The 19,266-nt window shown below is 44.1% G+C and overlaps 1 protein-coding gene across 1 annotated transcript in view; it reads left to right on the top strand.

The window, feature by feature from the left end:
• Window positions 1–19,266, top strand: part of LOC144506362 (uncharacterized) — a 183,797-nt gene that overhangs the window by 40,730 nt on the left and 123,801 nt on the right. Inside the window, exon 3 of the mRNA XM_078232374.1 lies at window positions 5,694–5,935. Coding sequence (XP_078088500.1) covers window positions 5,694–5,935 — 242 coding nt within the window. The remainder of the gene's footprint in view (window positions 1–5,693; window positions 5,936–19,266) is intronic.

The following is a 19,266-nucleotide window of genomic DNA, read 5'->3' as shown; positions in this document are numbered from 1 at the left end:
CCAATGGAAGTTGTTTCTCAACCTATCCTCTCAGTTCTGCTTAACTTCTTGGAAACCTTTGATCAAATCATTCCTTAACCTTCCGATATCCATGGAATATAATACTACTTTGAATAATCTTACCTTGTAATTCATCCCTTGGAGTTCAGATATCATTCTGTATTTCCTCTCCCAAAGCCAGCTTATCTTCCCTCAGGTGTTGGGCCCAGGAGTGACCACAATACTCCAGGTGTAGTTTAACCAAGACTTTGTATAGCTGAAGCACAACTTCCAACCCCTTATATTCTCATCCTCCAGATGTAAAGGCCAGCATTCCATCCATCTCTTTGATGATTTTCTATGTCTGTTCATGGCATTTTAGGATCCATGTACACGGACACCCAAGTCTCTTTGAATCTCCACTGTTTCCATCATTTTACCATTTAGAAAGTGCCCCAATACATAATTTTTAGGTCCAAAGTGATGGCCTCACATCTGCTGCCATTGAAATCCATTTGTTGCCCATTCAATTATGTCTTTGTAATTTTATACTTCAATCTACATAGCTTTCTGTGCCACCTACATCGATGTTATCGGCAAATTTGCACAGAGGCTTTATATCCCATCATGTGAGTTATTCATTAATAAGATGAATAGTTGAGACCCCAGTACAGATTCCTGCAGAACACAGTTAACTACATCCTGCCAATTAGAATCGTTGCCCATTCTCCCTACTCTCTGGCTTCTAGCACTCAGCCAAGGGAAAGAGGAGAAAGCAGATTGTAAAAAGGTAGAGGCAGTAACTAGATGGATAAAGAAATTAAGGAGCTTCTCTGATCCAGAATCCGAGGGCGCACAGCCTGGTTTGGTAGGAAGAGATTGGACGTAGTAATCAGCAAGACACAAAGGGAATTGGGATTGTTCTTTCCCTTGAGTTATCAGAGGGATTGACCAGAAAATTAGTTTGAATTGATTGTGCCATCAGGCAGTAAACAGCCAGGCAGTCAGAGGAGGCCTGTGCCCTGCATAGCGGGCTTTGCACAGGAACTGTTAGATGGTGCCTCTACCATCCTGGCAGTCTCATGATGCAGTGAAACAAAAATGATTGTTGTACCTGGGAGAGTAATGAGGTGAACAATTATGTCACATCTCATGGAGGCAAGGATTTTGAAAATGGGGGCAAGGCACCAATGAGCTGGATGCTGGAAGTGCACAGTGGTTACCCAACTTGGGTCACTGTCTGTGTGGAGTTTGAACGTTCTCCCCGTCTCTGTGTGGGTTTCCTCTGGGTGCTCCGGTTTCTTCCCACAGTCCAAAGATGTGCAGGGTAGGTGGATTGGCCATGCTAAATTGCCCCTTAGAGTCAGGGGACTAGTTAGGGTAACTGCATAGGGTTATGGGGATAGGGCCTGGCTGGGATTGTGGTCGATGCAGACTCGATGGGCTGAATCGCCTCCTTCTGCACTGTAGGGATTCTATGATTCTAGGTGCCAATGCTGGTGAGGAGAGTGAGCGAAAGACATTGGTGTAAAGAACGGGTGGAGGACTAAGAGATTGGTGGGTGTCCATGTATAGAAAAAGAGATGATGAAACAATAGCAGATAGCCCACTTTAAATGGAGCCTGAGGAGGAGTCAGCAAGGAAGGCAGCCAGTTTGGAAGAGAGCTGAAGTACAGGTTGCAGTGGCTGAGGTCTTAGTACAAAGACTAACAAGGGAAGAAAGGAAGAGGTTTCATTAGGGAAGTTTTTGTGTGGCTTAATACAGAGAGCATGAGAAATAAGGATCTCGAGGAGTGGTAGAAAGGATGATAGAGAATGAGGTGTTCAAGTGAGAATATGTCAGCTGAAGATGAATGTTCTATTGCCACGTTGGTGATTAAGCTTTGTGCAGGAACGTGTATTTGGCAAAGTAACCTCAGTGTGAGGAGCAGGGGGAGGGTCTGGGGGGGACTAGAATCATCTTTGTTGAGTAAGGTTTTGATGAGGCTAAGGATAGACATACTATCATTCCAAGGTGAAATGGTGGATGGGAGAAGGACCTTGTTTAGCACAGAGTGGGCATTGCACTGGGTACTGCATGGGGAAGCAGTGCCGTGGTCTTAAAGGGGAAGTTGGGCAGGAGGATAGGGAGATGCTAACTGAAATAACTCCTCAGAGGCCGGCGTCCCTTCACCAGATTCCCTTTATTTACAAACTCAATTCCATTCTGAAGAGTGCTTCAGGTACAAAGTCAGAATCAGGAGTGTCACTGGCCCTGACACTCCTCAGTGTACACAGAGGTGAGATCCCTGATTGGACAGGCAATCATTATCTCAAACAGGGAGCTCATACTCCAAGAGGCCAACCTCATGGGCCTCGTTGAGGTCATTACACTAACCCCTGAGGCTTGCAGCAGAATAAGCACAAACGTAGCATATACAGATTAACTCTGAGTGGCCAGTGGCAGAGGCTACCAAAGCCGAGCACTGTTGCGACATGGTGGGGAGGGCAGGGTGAAATCACGGGATGGCATCACCTGGTATGATGGTGGCATCACGTACATGGTGACATCATCATGCATGCGGTGGTGTGATCATGTTCGGAGATTCCATGCCTTTGGAGAGACATTGTGGAGGGTGGGGGGTGGCGGAGTATTGAAACAAACTTGCTTTATGCTTCCCCATCATGTGGAGGCTGCTTGCAGACAAGGAAAGGAACAGGCACAGATTCCGTGCTTTACGAAGGTAAATGGACAAAGGGTCAATGTGAAGTCATCCGTTACAGACAGTGGCCAAACTAGCTATAATCCATGCAGTCCGGTATAAAACCGCACATCTGGCCACTCTATTAACAATACTGAGCTCAGGTAAATGGAAAGAGGGAGGCCTTCAAAGGGGAAATTTTGAGAGAGCAGAGTTTGTATGTTCCTGTCAAGATTAAAGGCAAAGTAAATAGGAATAAGGAACCTTGGTTCTCGAGGGAGATTGTAACACTGATTAAGAGGAAGAGAGAGTTGTATGAAATGTACAGTCAGCAAGGAACACATCAGATGCTCGAGGAGTATAAAAAGTGCAAGAAGCTACTTAAGAGGGAAATCAGGAGGGCTAAAAGAAGACATGAGGTTGCTTTGGCAGACAGAGTGAAGGAAAATCCAAAGAGCTTCTATAGGTATGTTAGGAGCAAAAGGATAGTGAGGGATAAAATTGGTCCTCTTGAAGACCAGAGTGGTAGACTGTGTATGGAACCAAAAGAGATGGTGGAGATACTAAATGGTTTTTTTGCATCCGTATTTACTGAGGAAACGGGCATGGAGTCTACGGAAATAGGGCAAACTGGTAAGGAGGCCATGGAACCTTTACAGATTAAAGGGGAGGAGGTGCTCGCTGTCTTGAGGCAAATCAGAGTGGATAAATCCCCAGGACCGGACAGGGTATTCCCACGGACCTTGAGGGAAGCTAGTGTTGAACTTGCAGGGGCCCTGGCAGACATATTTAAAATGTCAGTATTCACGGGGGAGGTGCCGGATGATTGGAGGGTGGCTCATGTTGTTCCGTTGTTTAAAAAAGGTTCCAAAAGAAATCCGGGAAATTATCGGCCAGTAAGTTTGACGTCGGTGGTGGGCAAGTTATTGGAAGGTGTGATAAGGGATAGGATCTACAAATATTTGGATAGACAGGGACTTATTAGGGAGAGTCAACATTGCTTTGTGCGTGGTAGGTCATGTTTGACCAATCTATTAGAGTTTTTCGAGGAGGTTACCAGGAAAGTGGATGAAGGGAAGGCGGTGGATGTTGTCTACCTGAATTTCAGCAAGGCCTTTGACAAGGTCCCTCATGGGAGGTTAGTTAGGAAGTTCAGTCGCTAGGTATACATGGGGAGGTAGTAAATTGGATAAGACACTGGCTCAATGGAAGAAGCCAGAGAGTGGTTGTGGAGGATTGCTTCTCTGAGTGGAGGCCTGTGACTAGTGGTGTGCCGCAGGGATCGGTGTTGGGTCCATTGTTGTTTGTCATCTATATCAATGATCTGGATGATAATGTGGTAAATTGGATCAGCAAGTTTGCTGATGATACAAAGATTGGAGGTGTAGTGGACAGTGAGGAAGGTTTTCAAAGCTTGCAGAGGAATTTGGACCAACTAGAAAAATGGGCTCAAAAATGGCAAATGGAATTTAACGCAGACAAGTGTGAGATATTGCACTTTGGAAGGACAAACCAAAGAAGAACGTACAGGGTAAATGGTAGGACTCTGAAGAGTGCAGTTGAACAGAGGGATCTGGGAATACAGGTACAGAATTCCCTAAAAGTGACGTCACAGGTGGATAGGGTTGTAAAGAGTGCCTTTGGTACATTGGCCTTTATAAATCGGAGTATCGAGTATAAAAGTTGGAGTGTTATGGTAAGGTTATATAAGGCATTGGTGAGGCCGAATTTGGAGTATTGTGTACAGTTTTGGTCACCTAGTTACAGGAAGGATGTAAATAAGATTGAAAGAGTGCAGAGAAGGTTCACAAGGATGTTGCCGGGACTTGAGAAGCTGAGTTACAGAGAGAGATTGAATAGGTTGGGACTTTATTCCCTGGAGCGTAGAAGATTGAGGGGAGATTTGATAGAGGTGTATAAGATTTTGATGGGTATAGATAGAGTGAATGCAAGCAGGCTTTTTCCGCTGAGGCTAGGGGAGAAAAAAACCAGAGGGCATGGGTTAAGGGTGAAAGGAGAAAAGTTTAAAGGGAATATTAGAGAGGGCTTCTTCACGCAGAGAGTGGTGGGAGTGTGGAATGAGCTGCCGGATAAAGTGGTAAATGCGGGGTCACTTTTAACATTTAAGAAAAACTTGGATGGGTTCATGGATGAGAGGGGTGTGGAGGGATATGGTCCAAGTGCAGGTCAGTGGGACTAGGCATAAAATGGTTCGGCACAGACAAGAAGGGCCAAAAGGCCTGTTTCTGAGCTGTAATTTTCTATGGTTCTATGGTTCTATAAGCTAGCAGGTGTCAAGCCTACTTTGTGTATACTTAGGTTCCATGATCCTTTGAATGAAGATTTCTCACAGTAGCAGAAAAACATTTAAATCATCATAGAATTTCTACAGTGCAGAAAGAGACCATTTGGTGTATCGAGTCTGCACCGACAACAATCCTACCCTATCCACAAATTTACCCTGATCGTCCCCCTGACACTAAGGGGCAATTTAGCAAGTACAATCAACCTAAACCGCACATCTTTGGAATGTGGGAGGAAACTGGAGCACCCATGGGAAACCGACACAGACAACATGCAAATTCCATAGAGACAGTGACCCAAGGTCGGAATCGAACCCGGGTCCCAGGCGCTGTGAGGCAGCAGTGCTAACCGCTATGGCACCGTGTATTCTGCATCTTTCAATTCGAATTTGTAGCAAATAGAATGATTAATTCCATGGTTAGCTTCTTCAGTAAACAGTGTACATGCTACAATAAATATTATGATCTAGAACTGCAATATTTTTGACAGGAATTTCTGTACCTGTCAATTCATACACAGAAAAAAATATCTCCAGTTGGCTTTACCATAATTACCCTTGAGAAAAACCCCAAGCTACTCAGTGTCAGTCTGCAATCATATATCTTAATACTTTACTAATTTTCACCAATGATGTTATGCATATCAATGATGCTGAGAGCTGAACATGAGCAATGTAGGGTGTTGTAGGTTTGTATAATGAAACGTTAACAAAGGCCGTTATTATTGCAGTGAAAAATACCAGAAGCCACGACCCTGGGGAGTGCAGCACTGCAGAAATCAATCTATCTGATGTGGAACCTGAGAGCACTGGTTACCAAGAGCAACTTCTCTCTGACAATAGGCATGCTGGGACCATTACTCAACAACTCCAATCAGGCAAAAGGAAAACATTTGCTCCATCAAACAGCCAGCTGGACAGACCAGTCAAATACAAGGAAGTAAGATTAAAAAAGAGGAGACTGCACGCTACAGTAAGTCATCATGTGGAACCATACGAACCAAATTATGCAGAGGTTTTCCCTAACCTTTGTACATGTTTTCACATCGCCTGTTTGTATAGCTGGTTTGAAGGTCACTCTTCAAGTTTTTTAATATGTTAAACATTACGGATGCCGATTGACTTGCTGAAGCGCGTCTGATTTTGGACTGTGGATAGTCTCCTGCGCGGTTTGATCACTCCCTCCAACAGACTCCATTAAATAATAAGCGTGGCAGATTGTGACCTTTGACCATACACCAGACTGTTTCTTGGTTGTCACATGATAGTGGTGTTCACAGAGGCAGGTAATTTTGTAACTAGACCCGTCAGATTATGCCAAGATGAAGCATACAATGCAAATATGAATAGCAATGAGAAAATGCAATGCCACCAGCACTTCTGTTCATCTTTTTTGTTGACAGAATGTGGAGAAAGTGTAGCGACTGTGCAATGGGAAGTGTGGACAGTCAATGGATGGTTGTGTGATGGACTGGGCTTCGTTCATGACCCTTTGTAGTTTTTTGCAGTCTTGACCAGAGCAGGAGCAATACCAAGCTGTGATACAACCAGAAAGAATCCCTTCTATGGTGCATCTGTGAAAGTTGGTGAGAGTCGTAGCGGAGGGAGGGTCTTGGCTCTTCTGGCCCAGATTGAAGAGATAGGGATGAGGGGAAGAGGGAGCTCAACTATTGCCAGTAGTGCAATCGATATATTTGCGACAAATGCATAAGGTGTTACTTTTTGTTCATTTATTTTACCGGATGTGTGTGTCACAGGCTGGGGGAGCATTTATTGCCCATCCCTAATTGCCCTTGAGAAGAGGGTGGTGAGCTGCTTCTGCTGCAGTCCCTGTGGTGTAGGTACCCCCATAGTACTGTTAGGGAGAAGTTCCAGGATTTTGACCCAGTGACAGTGAAGGAATGGCGATATATTTCTAACTCAGGATGGTGAGTGGCTTGGAGGACAACTTGCAGGCGCTGGTGTGCCCAGGTATCGGCTATCTTTGTCCTTCTAGTTGGCAATGGTCATGGGTTTGGACGGTGCTGCCGAAGAAGTCTTAGTTAGTTCCTGCAGTGCATCATGTAGATCAGTGGTTCCCAAACCTTTTTCACTGGGCCGCACTTTCGGAATAAAAATTTGCTCGCGCCACACCAAATTTTTTATTTTGATAAGAAATACATTCAAAAACAAAAAAAAAACAACTAGCAGTGCTTGATTCATAACATAGAACACAACTACTTTATAATATGATCATGGGACATCCAGAAAGTATAAAACAATGCAGCTACATAAAAACATGATTCATTCCCAAAATATACTTATAGATGAGCCTCTTACATATGTAACCTTAAGTAAGTATACAAACTCAATGAGAAGTGTGAGCTTGTTTTTGTCAGGTAATCTCATTTATATTAGGTCTAATTTGAGACAAACAAACTCTCATCTCCTCATCAACACAAAGAAGCCTTTCTCTTTTCTGGTCTTTGATATTTGTCAGAGCTGAAAATCCCTGTTCACAACAATATGTCGTGGAGAACTGTAGAAGAATAGCTAATGCTCTTGAAGAGATGCGTGGATACTGTTTCTGGTTGTATATCCAAAAAGAGTCCAGTGGCATACTCCCGTGTTTCATTTTCAAGGTGCGATCACTCGAAATGCAGGCCATTTCCTCCTCCTCATCCAACGTCAGACACGGTAGCACAGTACGGGCGGCACGGTAGCACAGTGGTTAGCACTGCTGCTTCACAGCTCCAGGGTCCCAGGTTCGATTCCCGGTTCGGGTCACTGTCTGTGTGGAGTTTGCACATTCTCCTCGTGTCTGCGTGGGTTTCCTCCGGGTGCTCCGGTTTCCTCCCACAGTCCAAAGATGTGCGGGTTAGGTTGATTGGCCAGGTTAAAAATTGCCCCTTAGAATTCTGAGATGCGTAGGTTAGAGGGATTAGCGGGTAAATATGTGGGGGTAGGGCCTGGGTGGGATTGTGGTCGGTGCAGACTCGATGGGCCGAATGGCCTCCTTCTGCACTGTAGGGTTTCTATGTTTCTATGTCAGACCTGAACAGTTGGAATTTGCAAAGGGGTCTCTAACCCAGTCGAATTTTTCTGTAGACGACGATGGGAAGTAATGATCAATCTTTTCTACCAGTGTTGCAAGATGTTCCTGTATGAGGCCGTACAATTCATTGCTCGTTTTAAAACTTTTTACCAGTGGGAACATTTCGAGGTTATGTTGCATCGCTCTTCCGAGCCAGAGCTGAAGCTTTTTTTTGAATGCAGTTAGTTTGTCTGTAGTTGTGAGGGTATTGTCATCGCGGCCTTGCATACTGGCATTGAGCACATTCAACCGGGAAAAGATATCGGCCAAATATGCCAGCTTTGCACACCAGTCATTGTCATCCAGTTGGTAGTACAATGGGTTCCCTTCTTGTTCCAAAAATTCTCTTAATTCGTTCTTCAGTTCCAACACCCGATTTAAAACTTTTCCGCGGGACATCCAGCAAAACTCCGAGTGTAGAATTAGGCATTGATGTTTTGATTCCATGTCTTTGCAGAGTTGAACAAATAACCGCGCCTTTAGTGGTTTTGTTTTGATGAAGTTCACAATGCGCACAGTCTGATCTAGAACCAACTTCAAATCAGCTACAAGGGTCTTGGTGATTAATGCCTCTCTGTGTAAAAAACAGTGAGTTGATATTACATCTGGATTTTTCTGTTTGATGAGTGCCACCAAGCCTCTCACATTCTCTATCATACATGGCGCTCCATCCGTACAAATTCCAATACAAGAATCCCATGAAATCTCAACTTTTTCCAAATACTCAGACAAGGTTTGGAAAATGTCTTGTCCTCTGGTATGTTTTTCAAGTTCCTTGCAAAATAGAAACTGTGTGATTATTTTGTCATTGTGAATGAATCTGATATAGGCAAGCAACTGTGCTTTTCCACTAATGTCAGTCGATTCATTAACTTGAATGGCAAATTTAGAATTCTTCATACTTTTGGAAACACACTTCTCAATATTAGCTGACATATCAACTATTCTTCAGTGAATTGTATTATCAGACAAAGGAATTTCCATAACTTCTCGCTCAGCATCATCACCAAACAAAGTTTTCACAATCAAGCTGCAGGCAGGCTGAATCAATTTTTCAGCTATTGTATGTGGGTTTGTCTGTTGAGCAATCAATTCAGCCACTTGGTAAGATACAGTCTGCATCTTATCTGAGACTGTCATTCGTTTTTTGAAATATGATCGTTGGCATTTCTGCTGTTCCAAAAGCCTTTCAAAATATTGAACATCCTTGTTTGCCAGATTTCCATGTTTTGACAACAGATGTCTTTTCATCTTGCTTGGGACCATATTGGAATTGGAAAGCTTCTCACCACAGATCAAACACATAGGCTGAGGTACGTTTTCATCTTCAGTCCATGTGAAACTGAGACTCAGATAGCTATCCATATACTGTCGACAAACCTTCTTTGGAGGTTTGCTTGGGCCTGCTACTGGTGTAGAATTAAACAACTCTTCTTCAGCACTCTGTTCGATCAGCGATTCTGGATCACAACGTGGACTCGGATCGTCCTCAGCATCACTTGATGCTCTTGCTCTCACTTTGGAAAAATATCTATCCATGTTTAAATGTTCCTTTGATTGTCCTTGAATCTTCCCGCCACACTTGCCATCCTCTCTCGCCGCACCAGTGTGGCGCGCCGCACCCTTTGGGAACCACTGTTGTAGATGGTACACACTGCTGCCACTGTTCATCAGTGGTGGAGGGAATGAATGTTTCCATACGGGCTGCTGATCAAGCGGGCGACTTCGTTCTGGATGGTGTCAAGCTTTTGAGTGTTGGAGCTGCACTGATCCAGGCAAGTGGAGAATATTCCATCCTGACTTGTGCTTTGTAGATGGTGGGCAGGTATTGGAGAGTCAGGAGGTGAGTTACTTGCTGCAGATTCCTGGCCTCTGACCTGCTCTTGTAGCCACAGTGGCGAGTTCAGTTCAATTTCTGGTCAATGGTAACGCGCAGGATGTTGATCATGGGGGATTCAGTGATGATAATACCGTTGAATATCAAGGGGCAATGGTTAGATTCTCTCTGGTTGGAGATGGTCATTGTCTGGCACAATTGAGACGCGATTGTTACTTGCCACTTGTCAGCCCAAACCTGGATATTGTTCAGGTCTTGCTGCATTTGGACATGGACTGTTTCAGTGTCTGAGGAGTCACAAATGGTGCTGAACATTGTGCAGGTATCAGGGAATATCCTACTTTTGGTTTGATTTGATTTATTATTGTCAGATGTATTATTTTACAGTGAAAAGTATTATTTCTTGCGCGCTATGCAGACAAAGCATACCATACATAGAGAAGGAAAGGAGAGAGTGCAAAATATAGTGTTACAGTCATAGCTAGGGTGTAGAGAAAGATCAACTTGATACAAGGTGAGTCCATTCAAAAGTCTGCTGGCAGCAGGATAGAGGCTATTCTTGAGTCGGTTGATACTTATCCTCAGACTTTTGTATCTTTTTTCGACAGTATGTCCGAGGTGCATGGGGTCCTTGATTCTGCTGGCTGCTTTTCCGAGGCAGTGGGAAGTATAGACAGAGGGCCCGATTTTACCATTGCGACGCGCCAGTTTTCGGGCCACTGCCACTCTGGGGGCGATCGGTGGGGGGGGGAGGGGGGCAGGGGTGGCGATCGGTCTGGGTAGCGGGGAGTGGATAAGGGGGATAGCGATGTGCATGGGTAATGGGGGGGGTGGATAAGGGGGACAGTGATGTGTGTGGGTAGTGGGGGTGGGGGTTCAATAAGGGGGACAGTGATGTGTGTGGGGGCCTTCGCTCCCGCCTTTCACTCCCGGGCCGCTGACAGGTGCGATTTTTCAATTTTTTTTTCCAACTGCGCATGCGCAGTTCAGAGCTCCGATCGTTTCGGCCGCGCTAAGCCCCGCCCACAGCGCGAATGGGTCTGGCGATTTTTTTTTTCAGGCTGAGTGCGTATGGGGGCGCCTGAAAGCAGATCTCCAAGTCGGATCTGCATTACGCCCAGATTCAGCACTTAGAATGAAAATGGTAAAATCGGGCCCAGAGTCAACGGATGGGAGGCTGGTTTGCGTGATGGACTGGGCTTCATTCACAACGCTTTGTAGTTTTTTGCGGTCTTGGGCAGAGCAAGAGCCATACCAAGCTGTGATGCAACCAGAAAGAATGCTTTCTATGGTGCATCTACAAACATTGGTGAGAGTCATAGCAGACATGCCAAATTTCCTTAGCCTACTGAGAAAGTAAAGGCGTTGGTGGGCTTTCTTAAATATAGCATTGGCATGGAGGGACCAGAACAGTTGTTGGTGATCTCGAGACCGAGAAGCCTGAAGCTCTCAACCATTTCCACTTCGTCCCCATTGATGTAGACAGGGGCATGTCCTCCACTACGCTTCCTGAAGTCAATAACTATCTCCTTCGTTTTGTTGACATTGAGGGAGAGCTTATTCTCATTGCAGCAGATTCTCTATCTCTTTCCTGTACTCTGTCTCATCATTGTTTGAGATCTGACCAACTATGGTGGTGTCATCAGCAAACTTGAAAATTGAGTTAGAAGGGAATTTGGCCACTCAGTCATAGGTGTGTAAGGAGTATAGTAGGGGACTGAGGACACAGACTTGTGGGACACTGGTGTTGAAGATGATCGTGGAAGAGGTGTTGTTGCCTCTCCTTACTGATTGCGGTCTGTGGGTTAGGAAGTCTAGGATTCAGTCACAGAGGGAGGAGCTGAGCCCCAGGCCACAGAGTTTGGAGATGAGTTTTGGAATAATGGTATTGAAGGCTGAGCTGTAGTCATGGCGGCATGGTAGCACAGTGGTTAGCACTGCTGCTTCACAAAGCTCTCAGGACCTGGGTTCAATTCCCGGCTTGGATCACTGTCTGTGTGGAGTTTGCACATTCTCCTCGTGCTCCGGGTGCTCCGGTTTCCTCCCACAGTCCAAAGATGTGCGGGTTAGGTTGATTGGCCATGCTAAAAAATGCCCCTTAGTGTCCTGAGATGTGTAGGTTAGAGGGATTAGCGGGTAAAGATATAGGGGTAGGGCCTGGATGGAATTGTGGTCGGTGCAGACTCGATGGGCCAAATGGCCTCTTTCTGCACTAGGGTTTCTATGATTTCTTTCTATGATTAAGTAGGAATCTGAGATAGATGTCTTTGTTGTCTAGGTGTTCCAGGGTTGAGTGTAGGGCCAGGGAGATGGCATCTGCTGTGGACCTGTTGCGGTGGTAGGCAAACTGTAGTGGATCCAGGCAGTCCAGGAGGCTGGAATTGATTCGTGCCATGACTAACCTTTCAAAGCACTTCATAATGATAGATGTCAGAGCCACTGGACAATAGTCATTAAGGCATGCTGCCTGGCGTATCTTTGGTATCAGGATGATGGTCATCTTCTTGAAGCTGATAGAGGCCTCAGATCGGTGTACAGAGAGGTTAAAGATGCCTGCGAGTACCCCAGCCAACTGGTCCGTGCAGGACCTGAGTGTTCAGCCAGGTACCCCATCCGGGCCAGTCGCTTTCCATGGGTTGAATTTCAAGAAGGCTGCTCTGATCTTATGATGGATGGAAGGCCGTTGATGAAGTAACTGAAGATAGTTGGGCCTAGGAAACTATCCTGAGGAACCCGTGCAGTGATATCCTGGAACTGAGCTGACTGACCTCCACAACCATCTTCCTTTGTGCCAGGTATGACACAAACCAGCGGAGGGATTTCCCCTGATTCCCATTGATTCCAGTTTTGCGAGGCCTCCTTGATACCACACTTGGTCAAATTCTGCCTTGATGTCAAGGACAGTTAGGCACAGGACATCCATCGGACTCAATCTCAAACTCGTTTACAGTGGAAGAGCTCGGTCAACCAATGGACAAAGGTCCTTCTCCCTTCCTGCATTTGTAGGTACCAATGGCATGCTGGGAAATCTTCCCTCACCCTCTTTGATGCACAATCAAGACAACTGCCTTCCGCGTGGATCATCATGGAGCAGGAGCCACCAGGTATTTGTTCATGTGTATTTGTTGTGCTTCCCATTTTTAAGTTACTTTCTCCTCATGTGTTCGATCTTTCCCACATATTGCCAGAATTCGCCTGCAGAACTGTACCTGTCTCTTTAGAAAGTGCATAAATTTGACCGGAATTGGTGGCCCCTCAGATCTTCCCCCTGCACCTGCCACAGTTACTCACCTCCATTCAATGCCACTCCTGCATTCTCATCCAGGTTGGGAAGTTGTCATGTGTATTCATGCCAGCACTCACTGGGTATTAGACGTTTCTGGAGTATTGTCCAAATATGCAAACAAGAATCAGCAACACTCCCAAAGCCTTCCTTTTCTCAGGAATTGAGGAGCGCTGAGACACTTGAGCCCCATGAATCTAAAATTGCAATCCAGGTTAAGACAAGGGTCATGGATCTGCCCAACCCTGTACCATTATTACCTTAAATGGTTCCACTAAAGAGTGATCAGAGTGACTCTTCTGACTGCAGGTAGCTTTTTGGGGAAATGATGTGTTGTAAACGCAAATCCCTGCCTCCCAGCAGTTGTATGGAGTGGGAGCTGTTGTCGGAGTGCATACAATTCCAACTGCGTCACCAACAATGCTGATGTCCCTTTCCTTTACTTTACAAGACCAGAAGCGCAAATCTTTGTGAAAAGATAATTAAGTTGAACTTTTTTCTCCCAGTAGTCAATTGTCTGCTGCCAGAAAAAGCTTTAAACAGTAATGAAAAGTATATAATTCCCCGTTGACAAATGGAGAGTGGTTTTCAATAAAATGAAAGAAAGGCCCTCCCTTTTACAACAGCTTGCATTCATGTGGTACTTTTAGTGTCAAAAAAAAAACCACAAGGCCCTTCAGGGGTCAGCCAAGAACAGGGGAATTAGGAGATGTGACTGAATACTCATTCAGAGAAATGGGGTTTGACAAGGCCCTTTAAAGAAAATGAGAGAAGTGGCGAGGTTTGCGGAAGGAATTCTAATGGGTAGGACTCAGGCAACTGAAGGTTCTGCAAATAAGTATGTGCTAAGCAAAGGATTGGACTAAAGGGTAAGATGCGCCAATCTCATTCGTTTCCTTCCCACTGCCTGCGAGAACGGAGAATTTAGGGCTCAGCCAAAACTCCATTCACTGCAGCAGGGGCGGAGAATCCCAGTCACACAGAGGAGATCGGGGAGGGGGGGCGGTGTGTGTGTGTGTGTGTGTGTGATCATAAAACCCCCGCAGTGCGAAGGAGGCCACTCGGCCTACCACGTCTGCACTGACCACAATCCCACCCAGGCTTCACCTCCACAACCCCACATATTTACCCCTAATCCCCCGATACTAGGGTTAATTTAGCATGGCCAACTAATCTAACCTGCACATCTTTGGACCGTGGGAGGAAACTGGAGCACCCGGAGGAAACCCACGCAGTCACGGGGAGAATGTGCAAACTCCACACAGAGAGTGACCCGAGGCCAGAATTGAACCCGGACCCCTGGCCACTATGAGGAAACAGCATTAACCATTGCACCACGGTGCCGCCCCCAGGACAGGGGAAGAATATGAGATAGAGTGAGATGAAACTGTGGCGTCTAGAGATGCAGATGTTAAATTTAATGCTTTGAGGGGCACTGAATCAAGGTAGGTCAGGGGTGATGGATAAGCAGAGCCTGAAGTGAGACAGTATGCAGGTGGCACTGTTAGAGTTTACAGAGAGCAGAGGATGCAAGATCAGCAAGGAAAGTATTTGAGTTGTTGAGACTGGAGTGGTTATTGTATATCTAAAGGCTTCAACACAGTTGCGGGGGTGGGAAATGGTGGGGAATGGAAATATTTATTTTGAAATAAGAAAGTACAATATGTTCACTGTAGAATCCACAGTACTGGAAGGAAGCCTTTTATCACCAATCACAATTCCCTGCAACTGTGTTATGCTCTCTGTTTAAAGTTTATTTATTAGTGTCACAAATAGGTTTACATTAACACTGCAATGAAGTTACTTCATTCTTATCTTCTTGATGTGAAGGTAACTTCAACACATGTCCCACTGCATTTACAGTGTAATTATTTGTTTTCTTATGTCCTGGGTTTATGTTTAAGGTCACTTTTCAGTTATCAGCTTTTCACTGGCGGTATCAGCTTTTCACTGGCGGTATCAGCTTTTCACTGGCGGTATCAGCTTTTCACTGGCGGTATCAGCTTTTCACTGGCGGTATCAGCTTTTCACTGGCGGTATCGGCTTTTCACTGGCGGTATCAGCTTTTCACTGGCGGTATCAGCTTTTCACTGGCGGTATCAGCTTTTCACTGGCGGTATCAGCTTTTCACTGGCGGTATCGGCTTTTCACTGGCGGTATCAGCTTTTCACTGGCGGTATCAGCTTTTCACTGGCGGTATCAGCTTTTCACTGGCGGTATCAGCTTTTCTAAAGCAGTTGCTTTTTTTTTTGCTAGTTTCAGGGTTAGCATAAATCTAAACACATAGCTGCCAGTCTGTGGCATACTGGTGCATTAGTGTTTAAGGTCATGCTGACGTTTCTGTATTTATTTGCATTATGTCATGTCATTCGACTAAGAAAATCTAGACATATATCTTCAAGATCAGATTGAACTAATAGAGGTATATAAATATTGCAAGTGGTTTATTCAGTTTGAAGAAAATGCTACAGATTACTAGAGGTGCTTTAGACTTCTATAAATTGGTTACTTGGAAGTAAGTTCTGCCAAAGGTTCAAATCACTTACCTCCGGGAGTACAAAGTCATTGAAATAGCCATACTAAATTCTGCAATGTTGTAAATCATAAATTTAAAGTAATTGACTTTTGTGGAATAGTTGCCTGAATTCTGTATTCCTGTTTCTCAAAGTTGCCCTAAAGCCAGGGCTATACAGCCCAGATCACCACACGTGCAAGCTTCCCGACACTGACTGAAAATAAGACAGATCAGCACATAAACCCAGCGATGAACAATGTACCTGACAGTTCTGGCCTGTAGGAAGAGCTCAAGGAGATAAGAGTCCCAAACAGAGGCTTCTATATCTGAGCAAGACAGCCAAAATCCCCACAGGTAATATGCACACAGATGCAAAACAACAGTTAATTAACAAACATAATTGCCTTCGCCATTTGGACCTGCCTTGTTGTAGCACAATTTTGATTCTTTATTGGTCGGCTGATTTGTAAAACGGTCATTAAAATACAACATCTTGAAACCAGCAATTCACCAAAATCGGAAAATAATCAGTCATTTCTTTTTCTTTCCAGAATCCAAGGCGTTATTTCTCTTGACAAGAATTGCCTGGGTATCTGCCCCAACTCAAGGCATTGCAACAATTGCAGAAAGTAATGTTCAGATATTCTGAACAATGAGCATTGCTTAATGAAATTGCCAATTTAAAAACAGGCGCCATCAAGAGCAGATGATGGTTGAATTAGGTCATTCCCTGCAGTGAGTCCGTGAGACAGATTTCTGACTTGTGTCAGAGCACTGATCCTTAGCCCCCTGTATCAGGGAGGATGCATTTCTTACTAGACCTTCCATTTCAGCACTAACTGGGCTCCAAGGATCTAACATTGTAACCCAAGGAAGACTGAGACCCATATAATTATTACCTTAAATGGCAATGATGATTGTTCAGTTATTATCTAATAAATCAGTTAGTCTGAGCATACATTTCTTATGTTGTAATTTTTACATTTTGGCTGTGTCAAGTCATGACTGTAACCTTTTGTAACCAGAATTCCTCAGGAGTTTCTGTTCACTGGAGAGGACAATGTGAGATAAAAAAAATAATCCAGCAACAGATGAGTTGATACCTTTTTCAAAATAAATCTCATTTGGACTAAGTCAGGGCTGTGTGTTTTTTTTAATGCTGTGCATGAATTAGGGATAGGTTAAGGAGCTCTGAATGTCTGGGGAGAGAGTTCCAGGTTAATGGTTTATTGACAGACACAGCATCTCTAGAGAATTAGTGATAGAAACAGAATAAGAGAATATGCAGCGGAGAAGGAAATAGGAGATATAGAGACAGGCATACATAATGATTATTTCTTGCACAACTTAACACATCTAAAAATTGCAGTTGTGGAGCACTTTTAATGTAGAAACATTTCCCACTATGATTTGATTTTGATTTGATTTATTATTGTCACATGTATTAACAGACAGTGAAAAGTATTGTTTCTTGTGCGCTATACAGACAAAGCATACCGTTCATAGAGAAGGAAACGAGAGAGTGCAAAATGTAGTGTTACAGTCATAGCTAGAGAAAGATCAACTTAATGCAAGGTAAGTCCATTCAAAAGTCTGACAGCAGCAAGGTATTTGGAGGAAATATGGAATTAAGAGTGCTTATAATGATCACAGTGACGGAAATATTCAACCTGTGCAATGTCTTTAAAATATGTTCTTAAAATTTCTGTCTTGTGTATATCTATTGATATTAGCTATAAGAGAAAGCACCAACACTTTTTTTGTATTGTTTAATTCACATGGTTCGCAAAGGCTTAAAACATGAATTATGGAAATCAGAAATGAAATGAAAATGATCAGGTTCTGAAAGGGCAAAATAGAAAAGTCGATGAATATTTTGCCGGAGTATGTCGGCAAAATGTTAACATGCTTTGTTAATATATCCTTGTTCATGCCTGCTGAGCACGTTTGATATTCTCTGGTTCAGTCACAAAGTTATTATACTCTATAATTTAGCCCTACTTGCAACATAAACAATAGTATTTTTATTACAGACTTCAGTAAGAATAAAACTCAATGTGGTTTATTTTGTTCATATACAGTGCAATTATAGGGGTGTGCCACAAAGGCTCTTCCCTGCAAGAACATTGGGTCAACTCACAGACTACCAAACCCTTGTGAACATTACTTACTCCCGACCCAAAGTAAAAGCCTGATTATAAGAAATGGACAAAACAAATTGCAGTAAGGTCCATGCTTATACTACTTTGTGACGCATTTAAAACATTGCATCCTATCCATGAGGCAAGATTGTGTTAATACTTGTAGTCTCCTTCTTACAGTGTGTTACACATCACATGAAATGCTTCAATATCACTCCTTTTCTTTTATGAAGGTGAAGTTTTATAAGATTATGTTTTTGAAACTGTCTCTTTAATTCAAGATGAAATGGAGTAGTGAAGAGGCTCATGTGTTCTGCTACGAATTTTGTCCAAGAAGCCTGGGTGGCTTGGTTACCATGGGGACAGAGGTGCTCAGTTTGAGACTTAATGAGAGCTAGGTGCAAACTGTTCATACCTGAAAACAAAGACAAAAATAGCTGGGATAACTGAGTTTGTGTCTCAGAGGTTTTGGACAGAAAGAGAGAGAGGCCTCACAGAGACAGAAGGGTGAAGAGAGTGTACTTTTTGTGAACTACCAGGCAGAATGCAGGAGGGAGGATGGTTCTGGTCAAAGAGATGCATCCCATAGCACTCTTAAAACCTCTGGTGAATTTGCCCTGGCAAGGCCGGGACGAGAAATTGCTTTACTGCTGGTGGTCTATTTGCGAATTCCCCAAAGGAGTGCTCCTTTCTGTTTTGCAGAACATCAGGCTTTACAAACAAGAAGAGATTACCTGGTCATTATAAGATTGCTGTTTTGGGAACATTCAGTTCACAAATTGCCTGTCATGTTTCTTACATTACAACAATGACTTTACCGCAAAACTTCATAGGCTGTAAAGCACTCAGGAACATCCTGTTATCATGGAAGGCATTAACATTCATTTTTTCAGCCTCTTCATTCTGTGCACTGTCATCCTATCACACATCAAGTTCCTATGCTTTGGACCGGATAATCGGATTTTAATCAAGGGCAGCATGGTGGCACAGTGGTTAGCACTGCTACTTCACAGCGCCAGGGACCAGGGTTCGATTCCCAGCTTGGGTCACTGTCTGTGCGGAGTCTGCACGGTCTCCCTGCGTCTGCGTGGGTTTCTCCAGGTGCTGCGGTTTCCTCCCACAAGTTAGGTGCATTGGCCATGCTAAATTGCCCCTTACTGCACCCAAACAGTATGGCATCTGGGGGATTTTCACAGTAACTTCATTGCAGTGTTATTGTAAGCCTACTTGTGACACTAATAAATAAATCTAAAACTCATTTGAACTGGCCACCAGGATGTGCACATGAATGGGCTGGACAACAGTAGGTAACCTTTCCCTTGAGTTTTCCTTCCCTTTGTGGGATAACCCTTTTATCTGCTGCACATCTGACCTTCAGCAATCTGATGGAAGTCCATATTCCCATCTGTGTCATCAGTATTTAAACAAAAGTCAACCTGGCATGCCTTTCTATCT

The sequence above is a fragment of the Mustelus asterias genome, chromosome 17 (genome assembly GCF_964213995.1).
Source record: "Mustelus asterias chromosome 17, sMusAst1.hap1.1, whole genome shotgun sequence".
Classification (NCBI taxonomy): domain Eukaryota; kingdom Metazoa; phylum Chordata; class Chondrichthyes; order Carcharhiniformes; family Triakidae; genus Mustelus; species Mustelus asterias.
The sequence above is the reverse complement of the archived record's forward strand: the minus strand, read 5'-3'. Positions and strand labels throughout refer to the sequence as shown.